The sequence below is a fragment of the Mobula hypostoma genome, chromosome 27 (genome assembly GCF_963921235.1).
Source record: "Mobula hypostoma chromosome 27, sMobHyp1.1, whole genome shotgun sequence".
Lineage (NCBI taxonomy): Eukaryota > Metazoa > Chordata > Chondrichthyes > Myliobatiformes > Myliobatidae > Mobula > Mobula hypostoma.
This window is the reverse complement of record NC_086123.1, coordinates 3,711,633-3,727,558: the sequence shown is the minus strand read 5'-3', so window position 1 is coordinate 3,727,558 and position 15,926 is coordinate 3,711,633. Positions and strand designations below refer to the sequence as shown.

At 44.3% G+C, this 15,926-nt stretch overlaps 1 protein-coding gene across 7 annotated transcripts in view; it reads left to right on the top strand.

Annotated features, from left to right (window-relative positions):
• The window catches only part of LOC134338511 (solute carrier family 2, facilitated glucose transporter member 11-like), an 82,067-nt gene that overhangs the window by 34,563 nt on the left and 31,578 nt on the right, over positions 1–15,926 (top strand). For 4 of the 7 annotated variants that reach the window (XM_063034382.1, XM_063034381.1, XM_063034387.1 and 1 more), the window contains exons 2-5: positions 610–708; positions 7,556–7,716; positions 13,062–13,186; positions 14,907–15,036. In XM_063034382.1, coding sequence (XP_062890452.1) covers positions 652–708; positions 7,556–7,716; positions 13,062–13,186; positions 14,907–15,036 — 473 coding nt within the window. In that variant the 5' untranslated portion in view covers positions 610–651. Of the gene's footprint in view, positions 1–609; positions 709–7,555; positions 7,717–7,801; positions 7,944–13,061; positions 13,187–14,906; positions 15,037–15,926 lie in introns of those variants that run through there. The other 3 variants (XM_063034384.1, XM_063034385.1, XM_063034386.1) reach the window with 2 other exon arrangements.

Sequence of the window (15,926 nt, the reverse complement as noted above, 5' to 3'; positions counted from 1 at the left end):
ATAAAACTGACAAATCTTAAAATTAGAGATGGTCTTTGAAATGAAACCAGAAAGCAGTTCCACCAGATATAATTTCACAGGAATTTGTAATTCTCTTCCCAATAAAAGCTGTGGATGCTGTGCCCATGGGGTCTTTCAGACTTGAGAGGATGTTTTGTTTTCCAGAGTAGGGTCATCAAGGGATAAGGAACTAAGGCAGAAAAATGGAATGGAGATACTGATCAGTCACAGCGTAGGTTTAAGGATCCGAATGAGACTCTTGCTTTTATTATTCCCAAGCGAATTTTTCAAGATCCAGATGTTCATATAGCAGAGAGCTTGTGTAAGAGATGGTAAAATGATCTCAGGTACTTAACATCATCAGTAAGTTAAATCTGGGCCTTTGCTGGGAAACAAATCCTGATCAGCATCTAAAATGTGTTGCCAAGAAATATAAAGAAGGGCAAGACCAAAGACCCATGGCATCATAGAAGATGCTCTAATAGAAATCGGTCACGGTTGGTATTATAGAAATATGAGATCAAATGAGCTCAGTATCTTTCAGCAAGTATGAATGTTAATTCCTACAATGGCTACGTTTATGAATAATGATACTTTCTCCACATATAGTTCCATCTGAAGGTTCTCCTGCTGCTGATCATTGCTACAGGGATGGGAGGAACATTTCAGCATGGTCTCAATATGTCCCTCATTAACGCACCATCAATTGTGAGTAGACCTGCCTTATTATTGCTTATTAGTAAGGGACAATGCAATGGCATTGACTCATTGGTAAGATGCAGTTTATTAAGGACCTGGTCCACTCTTAGAGCATAGAACATCAAACGTTACAGCACAGTTCAGCCCATGACCTTTTCAACCTACGCTAACTTCAATCTAACCCTTTCCTCCTACACAGCCCTTTATTTTCTATCATTCATGCACCTGTCTAATAGTTTCTTAAAAACCCCTAAAGTATCTGCCTCTACCATCAAGGCCCCTCTATGCACTCACCGCTCTTTGTGTAAGAAGCGTCACTCTAACACTCCCCCCTATACTTTCTTCCAATCACTTTAAAATGATGCCCTCTCATTTCCACCCTGGGAAAGCCTCTGGATAGCCACTTGATTTATGCTTCTTATCATCTCATACACTTCCATCAAGTCAGCTCACATCGTCCTTTGCTCCACAGAGAAAGGTTCTAGCTCACTCAATCTTTCCTCATAAGACATGCCCTCCAATCCAGGCAACATCCTGATGAACTGTCTCTGCACCCCCTCTAATGCTTCCACAGCATCCCTATTATGAGGCAACAAGAATTGAACACACCGGGCTGTATAGAGTCACAACACTACCTCTTGGCTCTTGAACTCAATCCACTGACTTAACAAAGGCCAACACACTATAGGCCTATCAAATTGCACAGCATCTTTGGACGTGGACCCGAAGATCCCTCTGTTCAACATTGCTAAGAATCATGCCATTCACCCTGTACTATGCCTTTAAATTTGACCTTCCAAAGTGAACCACTTCACACTTTCCTGGATTGAACTCCATCTGCCACTTCTCAGCCCAGCTCTGCACCCTGTCAATGTTTCGTTGCAACCTATGACAACCTTCAGTGCAATCCACAACTCCACCAACCTTTGTGTCATCTGCAAACTTACTAACCCATCCTCCCATTTCCTCATCCAAGTCATTTATAAAAATCACAAAAAGAATCACATCTCCTTTGCCAGTCCCTAGGCTTTAAAGACAACTGCTTGCATGGAGTGGCAGGTCCGTGTTATTTCAATGTTGCAAGTGTGCAAAAATCTCTGCAAAATTCCAGGAATGTCAGGGCACAATTAATCAGAAGTTTCAGTGCTGTGATATTTATTTAAAATTTCCCTCCATTTATCTTAATACGTTGGAGGTGTTAAGGCACAGGAGGACAAGGGGAGGCCATTCAACCCTTTGGGATCCTGCAGGATAAATGGCTTGTTCCTGACATGAGGGCAGAGTTTGGAGAGGTTGGTAATTTGGTCAAATTCTCATTTTGTTGTACAATTAAAAGCCCTACCACTGAACCCACTGCTCTAGTTGTGATGATGATTTTCTCTTGACAATGTTAAAAAGGGGAATTTCTGGCAGTGATGAAAGAACAGTGACTGTGTCTAAGTCAGGATGCTGACTGATTTGGAGGGAATGTGAAGTGATGCTATTTAATTCATAATCCTTTCTTTATACTAATCATACCAGGGATCATTATCTCAATATACCCAGATAACAGCCTGTTATCTCTTGTGGAATTACATGAGCCAATCTTTCTGACGTAGCCGGCTATATCTGCATTTTTAATGATTATTATCACCTGGTACTCATTGTTTATGAACCCGTGAATTCTTCTGTTTTTTTAAACTCAATCGTTTCTTCCCTTCTGAAGAACACATGCTGGGCTGCTTTTATTTTTAACTCAACCATCTCTGCACGTGCTGCGCTGTATTATTTTTTAGTTCGAGCGTCTCGCTGCAGTTCAATAGGTCGGTAGTCGTCTCGGGTGTGCTTTAAAAATACCTCCTCGCCAGTGTTATGCTTTGTAGCTTCAGAATGTTAAACTGATTGAATGGAAGATATGGGAGTTAGAAATGAGAGTCTAATTTCGAATTCACTTTAAGCGAGACGTGTGCATATCACATGGTATGCAATTCACATACTTTTACATAAAATCCGCAATGAATTACAGTATATGGAAGATTTCTCAAATTTTACTGAAATATTAAATACACAACAGAAGGAATGACTATATACTGTATTGACAAGTCAGGGTGACCTGTGAGCCAGAGGAGAAATTATAGAATATACCTGTAACGTGCTCCTGGCACTCTTGGTGTTAGGGGAGAGAGACAGATCTAGGAGGTGTCAATGAACTAGCCTGGGCTGTCATAGAGGAATGCTGGAGTGGAGTCTATATTGTTATTTTTCTTGTAGTTTTTCTTTCTTTATGCTAGCTTGTGCTATATATTTGTATATGCTCAAGTAGATTTTCAGTAACTTGAAGCATAGCTAGTTCTGTCATCCTGTAGTTTCTTTGTAAGCATATGTCATGGCAGCATAAATCAAGACTGTCCTTGTTGTCTCACAGGCTCTTTGTTATGTTTTGAAACTCTAAGGCATAAAAACTAATTGAAAGTAAAAGGTAGCATGGAGATAACATGCCAAGTTTGATTTTTTTTAAGCAAGGCACACATGTATGGCATGACAGCATAATGAATCATGCCATTCACATATTGTTACAGATACTGTAACTCCTAAGGAAATATTTACGTAAAGGATCCTTAATTAAACAATATATTTACTATATTACTAACATATTAGACAATAGACAATAGGTGCAGAAGTAGACCATTCGGCCCTTCGAGCCTGCACCGCCATTCTGAGATCATAGCTGATCATCTACTATCAATACCCGGTTCTTGCCTTGTCCCCATAACCCTTGATTCCCCTATCCATAAGATACCTATCTAGCTCCTTCTTGAAAGCATCCAGAGAATTGGCCTCCACTGCCTTCTGAGGCAGCGCGTTCCACACCTCCACAACTCTCTGGGAGAAGAAGTTCCTCCTCAACTCTGTCCTAAATGACCTACCCCTTATTCTTAAACCATGCCCTCTGGTACTGGACTCTCCCAGCATCTGGAATATATTTCCTGCCCTATCTTGTACAATCCCTTAATAATCTTATATGTCTCAATCAGATCCCCCCTCAATCTCCTTAACTCCAGCGTGTACAAGCCCAGTCTCTCTAACCTCTCTACGTAAGACAGTCCGGACATCCCAGGAATTAACCTAGTGAACCTACGCTGCACCTCCTCCACAGCCAGGATGCCCTTCCTTAACCCTGGAGACCAAAACTGCACACAATACTCCAGGTGAAATACACAACAGTCCTCCCTGCTTAACTGTAAACTCCAACTCAATATAGAATGCATCTTAACTTATATAAATATATACTGTGTATACAATATACTATATAATACAACTATTATATAGACATCTTCTGCATAGTAATTTTAAGTTGTCCCATTCAGGCCTAAAGATTTAATCACTGTGAAGGCTTTCTTACTCTTGTGGATAATGTCTTTCCTGACGGGTGGTGGGGGGTGGGCTGAGGGTCACTTTGCTTGGCAGGAGAGACGTGGATGTGAAACATTCTCAGTTTCTGGGGCCTCCATGATGGTTGTAGGAGTTGACTCTGGACTGCAAGAAGTGGTTCTGGCAGCTCTGGGTACCTTTCTTCTGGAAGTGTTAGGATCCCAAACAGTTCATGGCAAGCTTCACTGGACGATGTGGATCATAATGTGTGAGTACAGTGTCTGACGTCACCATTTCTTACACCTTTTGGAAAGACACCTCACACTGCTTTGTCCATTGCCATTTTTTTCCTAATCTGTAATAAAGAGTTCAAGGAGTGGAACACAGAAGCCAGGTTTGGCAGGAACTTGTTATAGTGATTGACAAATCCAAACAACAACTGCAACTATGACGTATTCTTTCCCCTTAGGTCATCCACCACTGCTTAAATTTTCTCAGTACACTTGCGTAATGCTTGTGCATCAATGGTGTGACCCCAGGAAGTGATGCTTGGTTTAATAAATTCACACTTGCTGCCTCGTGCTCTGAGCGCATAATTTTCTTATCTTTTTAACACTCTCTTGAAATGTCGGAGATTTTCCTTGTCATCCTGACTAGTAACAACAACGTGATTCAGGTAGCACAGTACCTGAACAGCCTTGCATCACCTGGTCCATAGTCAGAGTGCAGGTGCAAATTCTACTCCACAAGTAAGCCCTTTGTGACAGTTTATGATCAGAAACACTGTGGACCCTTCTTCCATCTCCATCAGTAGGTAAGCCTCAGCTAAGTCCACCTTGCTAAAGTGTTTTCCTCCAGAAAGGTTTGCAAAGATATCCTTTATCCTGGGCAGAGGGTATTGATCTGCCTTCAGTACTAGGTTGATGGTGACCTTAAGATCACCATAGATACTGACAAACCCATTCTTCTTGGCTGCTGGGACCACCAGCATTGCCCATGAGCTCCACTCAACCTTGGAAAGAATTCCTTCAACTTCCTCGAGATCTAGCTCACTAACTACTTTATCAAGGATAGTATAAGGAACTGGACAGGCTTTGCAAGACCTGGGTGTGGCATTTTCATTTAACACTATTTGACCCTTGATATGTTTGAATTTCCCAATTACCATCCCTGAACAGTGCAGTGTTATCATCCATCCAGTACCTTTCTTAATTCACTTTCAGTTGACTCTATTAAAGGATATGTGGCATAACAGTGGGAGATGGGACTCCAATCAAGTTGCAGTTGTCTCAGCCACTCATGCTCCCACAATGCTGGCCCTCCTGTTTTTACAAGTTCTATGTGGTGTGTTGGTTGTTTTACTTCACTGTTATGATTGTCGTTCCCACTGGAGTTATCTCTTCTCCTGCAGTTCTTAATTAGATATCTTCAATACCTTTTGAAATGTGTTTCAAACTCATTTTATGGAAAGACTGGAACAGCCAAGCCAGTGTCCATTTTAATGAATTGGCTGTTCACTTCTCATGAAATCATATTGCTTGTCTGTAGTTAATTTTCACATTGTAAGTCTCAACTCTAGTCTGTCCTGTGCCACTCCCATCTTTATCAGATTTTTCATCAACAACACGCTCTTTTTTAAAACTGCACCTTGAATTTTTATCTTTTTCTCTTCCCTGTGCAGTCCATTTATTTTTGTCTGCCAGACATGCTCTTTGTATGTGTCCTACTTTGTTGCATTTTCTGCAAGTGTTACCTTTAAATCTGCATTGATTTGGTGTATGTGAGCCTCTGCCACAACAGTAACACAAGTTGTTTGGCTAGGCTGATTTCTGTTTAGACATTGCAATTTTGTTCACATTCATTTTTATTCTTGACTGCAATTCAATTGCATCTCTGTCTGCTGTTACCATTGATACAGCTATTCCATTTGCTCTTTTAAATGTGAGTTGTGCCTCAGTTAGAAGCTGTTTTTGAATGCTTTCCTGTAAGATTTCAGACTAAAAGATCCCTCAGTGCATCATTAACCCCATTGTTGAATTAACAATGCTCAGACAATCTCTTAAATTAAGCCAAGTACAACAAAATGGGCTCCCTCTTCCTTTTGATTCTGCTTATGAAACCTAAAGTGTACTACAATCAACAATGGTTTTGGTTCCAAATGTTCTTACATTATGTTCACAATATCAGTAAATCTTATTTCAATTTTAAAACTGCAACTTAACTTTTTACCTTTTTCTCTTCCCTGTGTTCAGACCATTTATTTTTGTCTGTCTGTTTGAAACAATCAAACTTTTAAGCAAACTGTCTGCTCTTCCATCGATCGCACTCAACAAAACTGGCATTGGCTTCTTATTGGCTATTCCATTTGCTGTGAAATACTGTTCAATTCACTCATTATACATATTCCAGTTATCTTGTATGCAATCGAATGCTTCTATCTTTCTGATATAGATGGCCATTTCTGCTTTCTTTTATTTATGATTATTGTCAGCTGGTATTCATTGTTAATGAACCCACGAATGTCTCCATTTTCTGTCTTTTTTAAAACTCGACCATTTCTTGCAATGCTTTTCTTCAATTCAAATGCCTTGCTGTGCTTCAACAGGTAGGTAGTTGGTTCAGCAATGCACACAAAATGCTGGAGGAACTCAGCAGGCCAGGCAGTATCTATGGAAAAGAGTACAGTTGACATTTTGGGCTGGGACCCTTTAGCAGGACTGAAGAAATACAATCCTGCTGAACACAGTCATCTTTTTTTCTCATGTCGTCATGGTGAAGGGAGTGAATGTCTAGGATGATGGATAATGTACCAATCAAGTGGGATATTTCCTCATGGATGGTACTGGACATCTTGTAGGAGAAACACTCATCCAGGCAAGTGGAGCTTTCCATTTTGCCTTGTAGATGATTGGATATTCAAGAAAACAATTGCTTGCAGTAAGGTGGAAGTATTAAAAATAGAGAGGGACTCTCGCCCTCAGCACTAATGTGTGTTATGTGAGTTGGTGAGACCAGAGTTGAAGGCCCAGTGGTTGGTAAGTCTAGAGTTTGGTGTCCTCGTTCAGGATCCTCACTGGTGAGCCTGGGATCGATAACAAAGATCGAAACCCAAAGATTGATCGGAAGTTCTGAAGATGAGGTCCGATGGCCGGAGCCCTGAGTCTGTGAATCTGCTGGAGAAGTCCAAGCCCAATGTCTGCGAATCTGAGAGTCCATTGGAGGTGGAAGGCTAGATTCGGCTTGCCCTGGGGTTGGAGGGCTGTGTTTGTGTGTGGGTGGCTGGGTGAGTGGGAAGGAGGAACGGGGCTCGTTTTGCTATTGTTGCGTTTGCTGCTTGGTAGGCTCTGTTTTGCTGTGTTCTGTGTTATCCTGTCAAGTATTGTAGGCATGCTGTGTTGGTGCTGAAAGTGTGGTGGCTCTTGGGTGTAATGGTTGCTAAATGGAAATGACACATTTCACTGTACAAGTGCAATATTCATCTCAGCTCAATTCTTTCTAATTCCAGTACATTAAGTACTTTATCAATGAGACCTGGTTGGAACGATATGGCACTGTGATGGAAGAGCAGCTAATATTAACAATCTGGTCGGTCATTGTATCAATGTATCCAATCGGAGCTATTTTTGGAGCATTCATTGCCGGGCATCTGGCAGCAAGATACGGAAGGTAAGAGCAGACTCACTCAGAACTTGCCACCCTTGTCTGTGCTCGCCTGATTTTGTGCAGAAACATTGGACTAAAATTGTGAATTTCCCATTCCAGAGGCGCACTGGAAATATTTCAGATGCCAATGCCATCTCACACGGGTTTCCATTCTCCAGCCTGAGATGATCGTTGACTTCCTTGAATGTTTACATCTGGATGAGGGAGTGGATGGATGGTCAATGCAGAGGGTGAAGGGTTGCATGGAGGCAATGTGGGATTAAAATGGAGATCAGGTGGAGGAGTGAGTGTTGGATGGAGGAGTGGAGGGGTGAGGGAGAGGATGGAGGAGTGGAGGGGTGAGGGAGTGGATGGAAGAGTGAGGTGGTGAGAGAGAGGATGGAGGAGTGGAGGGGTGAAGGAGAGGATGGAGGGGTGAGAGAGTGGTTGGAGGAGTAGAGGAGTGAGGGAGAGGATGGAGGAGTGGAGGGGTGGAGGAGTGGAGAGGTGAGGGAGTGGATGGAGGAGTGGAGGGGTGAGGGAGTGGATGGAGGAGTGGAGGGGTGAGGGAGTGGATGGAGGAGTGGAGTGGTGAGGAGTGGATAGAGGAGTGGAGGGGTGAGGGAGAGGATGGAGGGGTGAGGGAGTGGACGGAGGAGTGGAGGGGTGTGGAGTGGACGGAGGAGTGGAGGGGTGTGGAGTGGATGGAGGAGTGGAGTGGTGTGGGAGTGGATAGAAGCTCACTCCATGGTATGAGTGTAAGGAGTTTGTACGTTATCCTGATGGGTTTTCTCTAGGGCTCTGGTTTCTTCCTATATTGCAAAGATATATGTGTTATGGCTAGTGATTGTGGACATGTTACATTGGCCCTGGAAGCATGACAACACTTGCAGGCTGCCCAGTACAATCCTCTCGGGTTTGATTTGACACAAATGATACAAACTGTATGTTTTGATGTTGCAATGTCCCCATGACAAATAAAGTTAAGCTTTAAAAGAGATCTTTATCTTCTACTCCCTGAGTATAGGCAGAGACTGAAGGCCACAGCACCAGTAGAGAGGACCAAGAAGGTACGGACAAGGGAGGCAGGGAAGCACTTCCAGGTCTGCTTTGAGTTGGTGGACCTGGACCGGACTATATTCGGGATACATCTTCCAGTTTGATTGAATATGCTACAATTGTCACTGACTTCTTCAAAACCTGTGTGTCTAAAAGAGCATACTCTGCACACCCGAATCAAAAGCCATGGATGAACCTAGAGATTCGTAGTCTGCTGAGCGCTCGATCTGTGGCATTCAAGTCTGGTGATGCAGCACGTATGACTTACGGGCGGTCTAGTTCAAGAGAAAAAGAACAATTCTGATTGAGCTTAGAGGCAGAATTGGATGCATGTCAGGGTTTGCAGGCAATTAGTACTTCCTACAAAGCAAAACCTAACATCATGAATGGCTGTGATGTTTCACTCCCAGATAAGCGCAATGCCATTTATGCTCGTTTTGAAAGGGAGAATGAAGCTACAGCTATGGGTATCCCTACAGCATCAGAGACCCTGTGATCTCTGTCTCGGAGGCCAACTTCAGAATGTCTTTCAGGAGGGTGCACCTTTCCGAGGTGACAGGCCCCAATGGAGTACCTGGTAACCCCCGCCAACAAACTGGGGGGTGTGTTCAAGGGTACTTCAATCTCTGATTGCTACAGTCAGAAGTTCCCACCTGCTTCAAGAGGGCAGAAGTAATTCCAGTGCCCAAGAAGATTGGAGTGAGCTGCCTCAGTGACTAATCACCCAGTGGCACTCACATCTATGGTGATGAAGTGCTTTGTTATGGCTAGAATTAACTCCTGCCTAAGCAGGGAACTGGACCAATGCAACTTGCCTATTGTCTCAATAGGTCTAGAGCAGGCGTGATCTCACTGGCTCTTCATGCGGTCTTGGATCACCCGGACAGCACTGATACTTACATCAGGCTGCTGTTTATTGACTACAGCTCATTGTTTAACACAAACATTCCTACAGGTTTGATCATAAAACTCCAAAACTTGGGCCCCCATACTTCCCTCTACAACTGGATCCTCGACTTCCTAACCGGAAGACCACAGTCTGTGCAGATTGGAACCTCGCTGACAATCAACACTGGCAAACCACAGGGGTATGTGTGTGGCCCACTGCTCTACTCTCTCTACATCCATGACTGTGCGGCTAGGCACAGCTCGAATGCTATCTATAAATTTGACGATGACACAACAGGACATCTTCAAGGAGCGATGCCTCAAAAAGGTGACATCCATCATTAAGGACCCCACATCACCCAGGACGTGCTCTTTTCTCATCGGGGAGGAGGTACAGGAGCCTGAGGAACCACACTCAACAATTTAGGAACGGCTTCCTCCCCTCTGCAATGAGATTTCCAAATGGACATGTAACGCATGAACACCACCTCACTACTTTTCTTTCTCTTTTTGCGCTATTTATTTAACTTTTTAATATATATTTACTTCTTACTGTAATTTACATTTTTACTATTATGTATTGCAATGTACTGTTGCAGCATAACAACAAATTTCACGAGATATGCCGATGATATTAAACCTGTTTCTAATTCCTTTTGCCTAAACCAAGGGCTTTGTCCACAGGGTCACACACAACAGGATCTCTCTCCGTACCATTACACCCAAGTCAAGAAACGTAAGCGGAGAAAAGTCACCATCCATACAATCAGACCCAGAGCATGGGCTGTACAGTATATACGCATTGCAAAAAGCACAGGGCACCCATTCATTCGATCATACTCGGGACAAGACCTCCATTACATGGATAGAGTCCTGGTGTAGGTGTATTAGTGTGGGCGCACTCCTTCCTCTAGATCTGAGTGTTCTTGCCCTGGGCATGATTGTGTGGTCAGAACCTTTTCTCTGAGTAGGATGCAGTGCAGGTTCTTGCAATGGGTCGGCTATAATGGGTGATGTCCTTTTACTGGGTCGACTATAGAGGGTGATGTCTTTGCAATGGGTCGGATGTTATGAGTGATGTCTTTGCAATGGGTCAGGTGTTATGAGTGATGTCTTTGCAATGGGTCGGATGTTATGGGTGGGGTCTGCAATGAGTTGGATGTTATGGGTGATGTCTTTGCAATGGATCAGATGTTATGAGTGATGTCTTTGCAATGGGTCGGATGTTATGGGTGATGTCTTTGCAATGGGTCGGATGTTATGGGTGATGTCTTCGCAATGGGTCGGATGTTATGGGTGGGGTCTTTGCAATGGGTCGGATGTTATGGGTGATGTCTTTGCAATGGGTCGGATGTTATGGGTGGGGTCTTTGCAATGGGTCGGATGTTATGGGTGATGTCTTTGCAATGGGTCGGATGTTATGGGTGGGTCTTTGCAATGGGTTGGATGTTATGGGTGATGTCTTTGCAATGGGTCGGATGTTATGGGTGGGGTCTTTGCAATGGGTCGGATGTTATGTGTGATTTCTTTGCAATGGGTCGGATGTTATGGGTGGGGTCTTTGCAATGGGTCGGATGTTATGGGTGGGGTCCTTGCTCTGGGTCGGATGTTATGGGTGGGGTCCTTTGCAATGGGTTGGATGTTATGGGTGGGGTCCTTTTCAATGGGTCGGATGTTATGGGTGGGGTCTTTTGCAATGGGTCAAAGCACCCCACCCATAACATGCGACCCATTGCAAAGGCATCACCCGGATATTATGGGTGATGCCTTTGCAATGGGTCGCATGTTATGGGTGGGGTGCTTTGCAATGGGTCGCATGTTATGGGTGATGTCTTCGCAATGGGTCGGATGTTATGGGTGGGGTCCTTTGCAATGGGTCGGATGTTATGGGTGATGTCTTCGCAATGGGTCGGATGTTATGGGTGGGGTCTTTGCAATGGGTCGGATGTTATGGGTGGGGTCCTTGCTCTGGGTCGGATGTTATGGGTGGGGTCCTTTGCAATGGGTTGGATGTTATGGGTGGGGTCCTTTTCAATGGGTCGGATGTTATGGGTGGGGTCTTTTGCAATGGGTCAAAGCACCCCACCCATAACATGCGACCCATTGCAAAGGCATCACCCGGATATTATGGGTGATGCCTTTGCAATGGGTTGCATGTTATGGGTGGGGTGCTTTGCAATGGGTCGCATGTTATGGGTGATGTCTTCGCAATGGGTCGGATGTTATGGGTGGGGTCCTTTGCAATGGGTCGGATGTTATGGGTGATGTCTTCGCAATGGGTCGGATGTTATGGGTGGGGTCTTTGCAATGGGTCGGATGTTATGGGTGATGTCTTCGCAATGGGTCGGATGTTATGGGTGGGGTCTTTGCAATGGGTCGGATGTTATGGGTGATGTCTTCGCAATGGGTCGGATGTTATGGGTGGGTCTTTGCAATGGGTTGGATGTTATGGGTGATGTCTTTGCAATGGGTCGGATGTTATGGGTGGGGTCTTTGCAATGGGTCGGATGTTATGGGTGATTTCTTTGCAATGGGTCGGATGTTATGGGTGGGGTCTGCAATGAGTTGGATGTTATGGGTGATGTCTTTGCAATGGATCAGATGTTATGAGTGATGTCTTTGCAATGGGTCGGATGTTATGGGTGATGTCTTTGCAATGGGTCGGATGTTATGGGTGGGGTCTTTGCAATGGGTCGGATGTTATGGGTGATGTCTTCGCAATGGGTCGGATGTTATGGGTGGGGTCTTTGCAATGGGTCGGATGTTATGGGTGATGTCTTTGCAATGGGTCGGATGTTATGGGTGGGGTCCTTTGCAATGGGTTGGATGTTATGGGTGGGGTCCTTTTCAATGGGTCGGATGTTATGGGTGGGGTGCTTTGCAATGGGTCGCATGTTATGGGTGATGTCTTCGCAATGGGTCGGATGTTATGGGTGGGGTCCTTTGCAATGGGTCGGATGTTATGGGTGATGTCTTTGAAATGGATCAAGTGTTATGGGTGGGGTCCTTTTCAATGGATCGGATGTTATGGGTGGGGTCCTATCCATGCGTGGGGTCCTTGCTCTGGGTCAGATGTAGGATCTTTGCTCTGGGCCAGATATTATGAGTGGGTTCTTTGCTCCAGAACTGATGTCTTCACGCTCTCTTACTACCGTACTTAGGCCTCTGCTGTTACTAATCAGCTCCTCAACAGTTATTTCCACTGTCTGCTCCTCCTGCTTGGGGGTAGGGGTTATTTATCAACAATGTATTATCCTCACTTTCTCTTCTGCACTTATACCTACTTTCCTGAGGTAGGTTTACCCATTTACTAACATCTGCCGCTGCGGTGATGTGCTTTGCGAGCGGTGGTCAATGTGAGAGGATTGTGATGTGTTTGGTCTGCTGCGTGATCTTTTCAAATCAAATGCATTGCATTGCAGGAAGAACAGTCTGATATTCAACAATGTTGTGGCAATAGTGGGAGCTGTAATAGTGGGTTTCAGCAGGATGGCAAAGTCCTTTGAGATGATCCTTGTGGCGAGATTCCTGTATGGAGTAAATGCAGGTACCAGAGATATCTCTTTAACCTTGTGGGAAGATTGTAAGTAATGATGTTTCTAATGCAATTGTATGTGCTTCATATTTAAACTCCATTGCAACTCCGATCCTGTTTTCCATGAGTAGGTTCCGAGCTCAGCTCTTTGCTATGTTTAGATTTTAACAATGGACCGTGAGTAACTGGAGGAAATGTGGACTGATATTAACGAGGAAGGAAAAAAACTGTTAGAAGAACATAGAACACTACAGCACAATACAGGGCCTTTGGCCCACAAGATGTTGTGCTGACCTTTGAAGCCATTCTAAGATCAATCTAACGCTTCCCTCTTACATAGCCCCCCATTTCTCCATCATCCGTGTGCCCATCCAAGAGTTCCTTAAGTGCTCCTAATGTATCTAACCCTGCTGCCACACCTGACCAAGCTAATACTGATGAGCCCTGACATAAAAATCTGTAAACCTATGCTGCTCATTACATATTCTTACACTGAACTCTCTGTATCAAAAGGTGGGCGGCAAAAGTCTGAAAATCTCCATTCTGAAGAAAAGACTCAACCTTCTCCCCTCCCATGACATTAAACCGTTCCTCATGTAACAATAAACTGCCCCTTCCATGGTATTAAACCATCTTCTTCTATGACCAGGCCATTGAACCTTCCATTACTTACCTTAAATTCCTCCCACTTCTAGTGACATTGAAACCTTCCCTCCCTCTCACACAAGATTAACATCTCACTTCTGACAAAAACCTTGTCCCTTTCCTCTGATTTAATTTCCCCTCCTCTGGCTGTTCGGTCCTGTGAAAGTGCCTCTGCTAAGAACTAAATCCTTCTGTGAAAGGTTACATGGAGAGTTAAGTTGGCAGGTTAGATTGATCTTTGAGTAGTTTAGCAAGTTAGCTCAACAACGTGGGCTGAAGGGACTGTACTGTGTGGTAAAGTTCTGTGTTCTGTAAATGTGCCCTAATTCCTCTCAGTTATTGCAACTATTGCCTTCGAGGCATTGACGAGAAGCATAAATTATAGAACAATGTTCCAAAGGTCAGTTCCTTTCTCACCTGAGACTACTTCCCTTCTTTCCCAGAGAGAGTTCCTTTGTGGACGGGGAAACCCAATGATCCAAGTCACTGACCCAAACCTTTAATTCTCTTTCTTTCTCCATGGATACTGCCTTGCACACATCTTCCTGTTCTTCTTTCTTTTGTTTCCTTTTGTTTCTCATGTCAAACAATCTACTCTCCTTTGATCTTGTGACAGTGCTTTCTTCCTTGTCCAGGGTCACTCCTTTCCTGTTCTGGCATTCTTCTTGTCCAGGGTCACTTTCTCCTTGATGTCGCTATCTTCTTGTGCTTAGGTCTTTCTTCCACTTGACGAGTCCCACATTCCCCGTTCAGGATAACCTGCCGTGTCAAATAATCAGAATTTCAGCACCACTAGATCTTGCCGGTTGAGCTGATGGAGACTTGCATCTTAAGCACAAGAGACTCTGCAGGTGCTGGAAGTCCAGAGAAACGCACACAAACTGCAGGAGGAACTCAGCAGGTCAGGCATCATCTATTGATAGAACCCTGTTGAAGGGTCTCCGTCCGAAATGTTGACTGTTCATTTCTCTCCACAGATGCTGCCTGACCTGACGAGTTCTTCCAGCACTTTATGTAATTTACATCTTAAGTTCCTTCAGCTCGCCAATAATGGGTCTGACTAACATTATTTCCTTTCTATCTGAAGGGAATGGTATGAATATTCATTGTATGTACCTTATGGAATGTTCTCCAAAGAAGTTACGAGGCCTTGTGACCATCACCACAGCAATATTCATTTCCCTGGGTAAATGCATAGGACAGATCATTGGACTCAGGTCAGTCCCTTTCCGATGCTCCAGCGCGTTCTTACACCGGTGGGATTACATGGCCACCAGGTTATTGTTGGTGTGGGAGGAGAGTTCACTCAGAGACTAAGGGACTTCAGGAAACTCTACATTCAGAGTGGCAATTCTGCACATTAAGATGTAACAGTAAGAGAGGTCTGAGATGCTTCAAGAGAGTGTTCCGACATTTGGGATTGCACGGTAACTCCAGGGCTTGAAGTCCCTGCTGCTTTTTGGAGTTCACTGCTCTTTTCTACTCTGCCCCATCTCAGGTTGCCATTGGAGGGTGCCTTGGTCGTATATCTGCTCAGTCTGAGTAGATTGCAGATCAAATCCTCACCATGCCTCCTCTTCCACGGTGGCAAGTTATTTGCCTTCTATCTGATAGCCGATCCCTGAGCACTGGTGTTTTATAAGAATATTTTCCCAGTTTGTCCAGCATGTTCCTTCCCTCTCTGTTCACTGGAGATGGTGATAGGGTCATGAATGGTGACAAGTTACCGGACATCATGACCTCGCTTAGTCTTGCCCGTGGTCCTACAACCAAACCCATGCTGCAGGGCTCACTGGTAAAACATAAAACTTTTCTGGCTGGTAACATTGTCCCTAGACTGCTTCACTGGCGTGGCAGTTCGCCACTGAACGAGCTGTGCACCAGCGAATGAATAGTCTGCTTTACGGCAACACTTTGTCCTCTGCACCAATGGCGCCCCATGTCCAAATCCCTACATTGGTCAACCTGTACACAGTGTCTGCTGGCACTTCACCGTCTTTCATTTCGAGGGGACAGACCTTTGCTCATGTTCTTTATGAAATAAATGGTTATGGCTGCTTGTGAACCAGAGTAATTTCAGAGGTAAAATATATAAATGAAAGCAAGA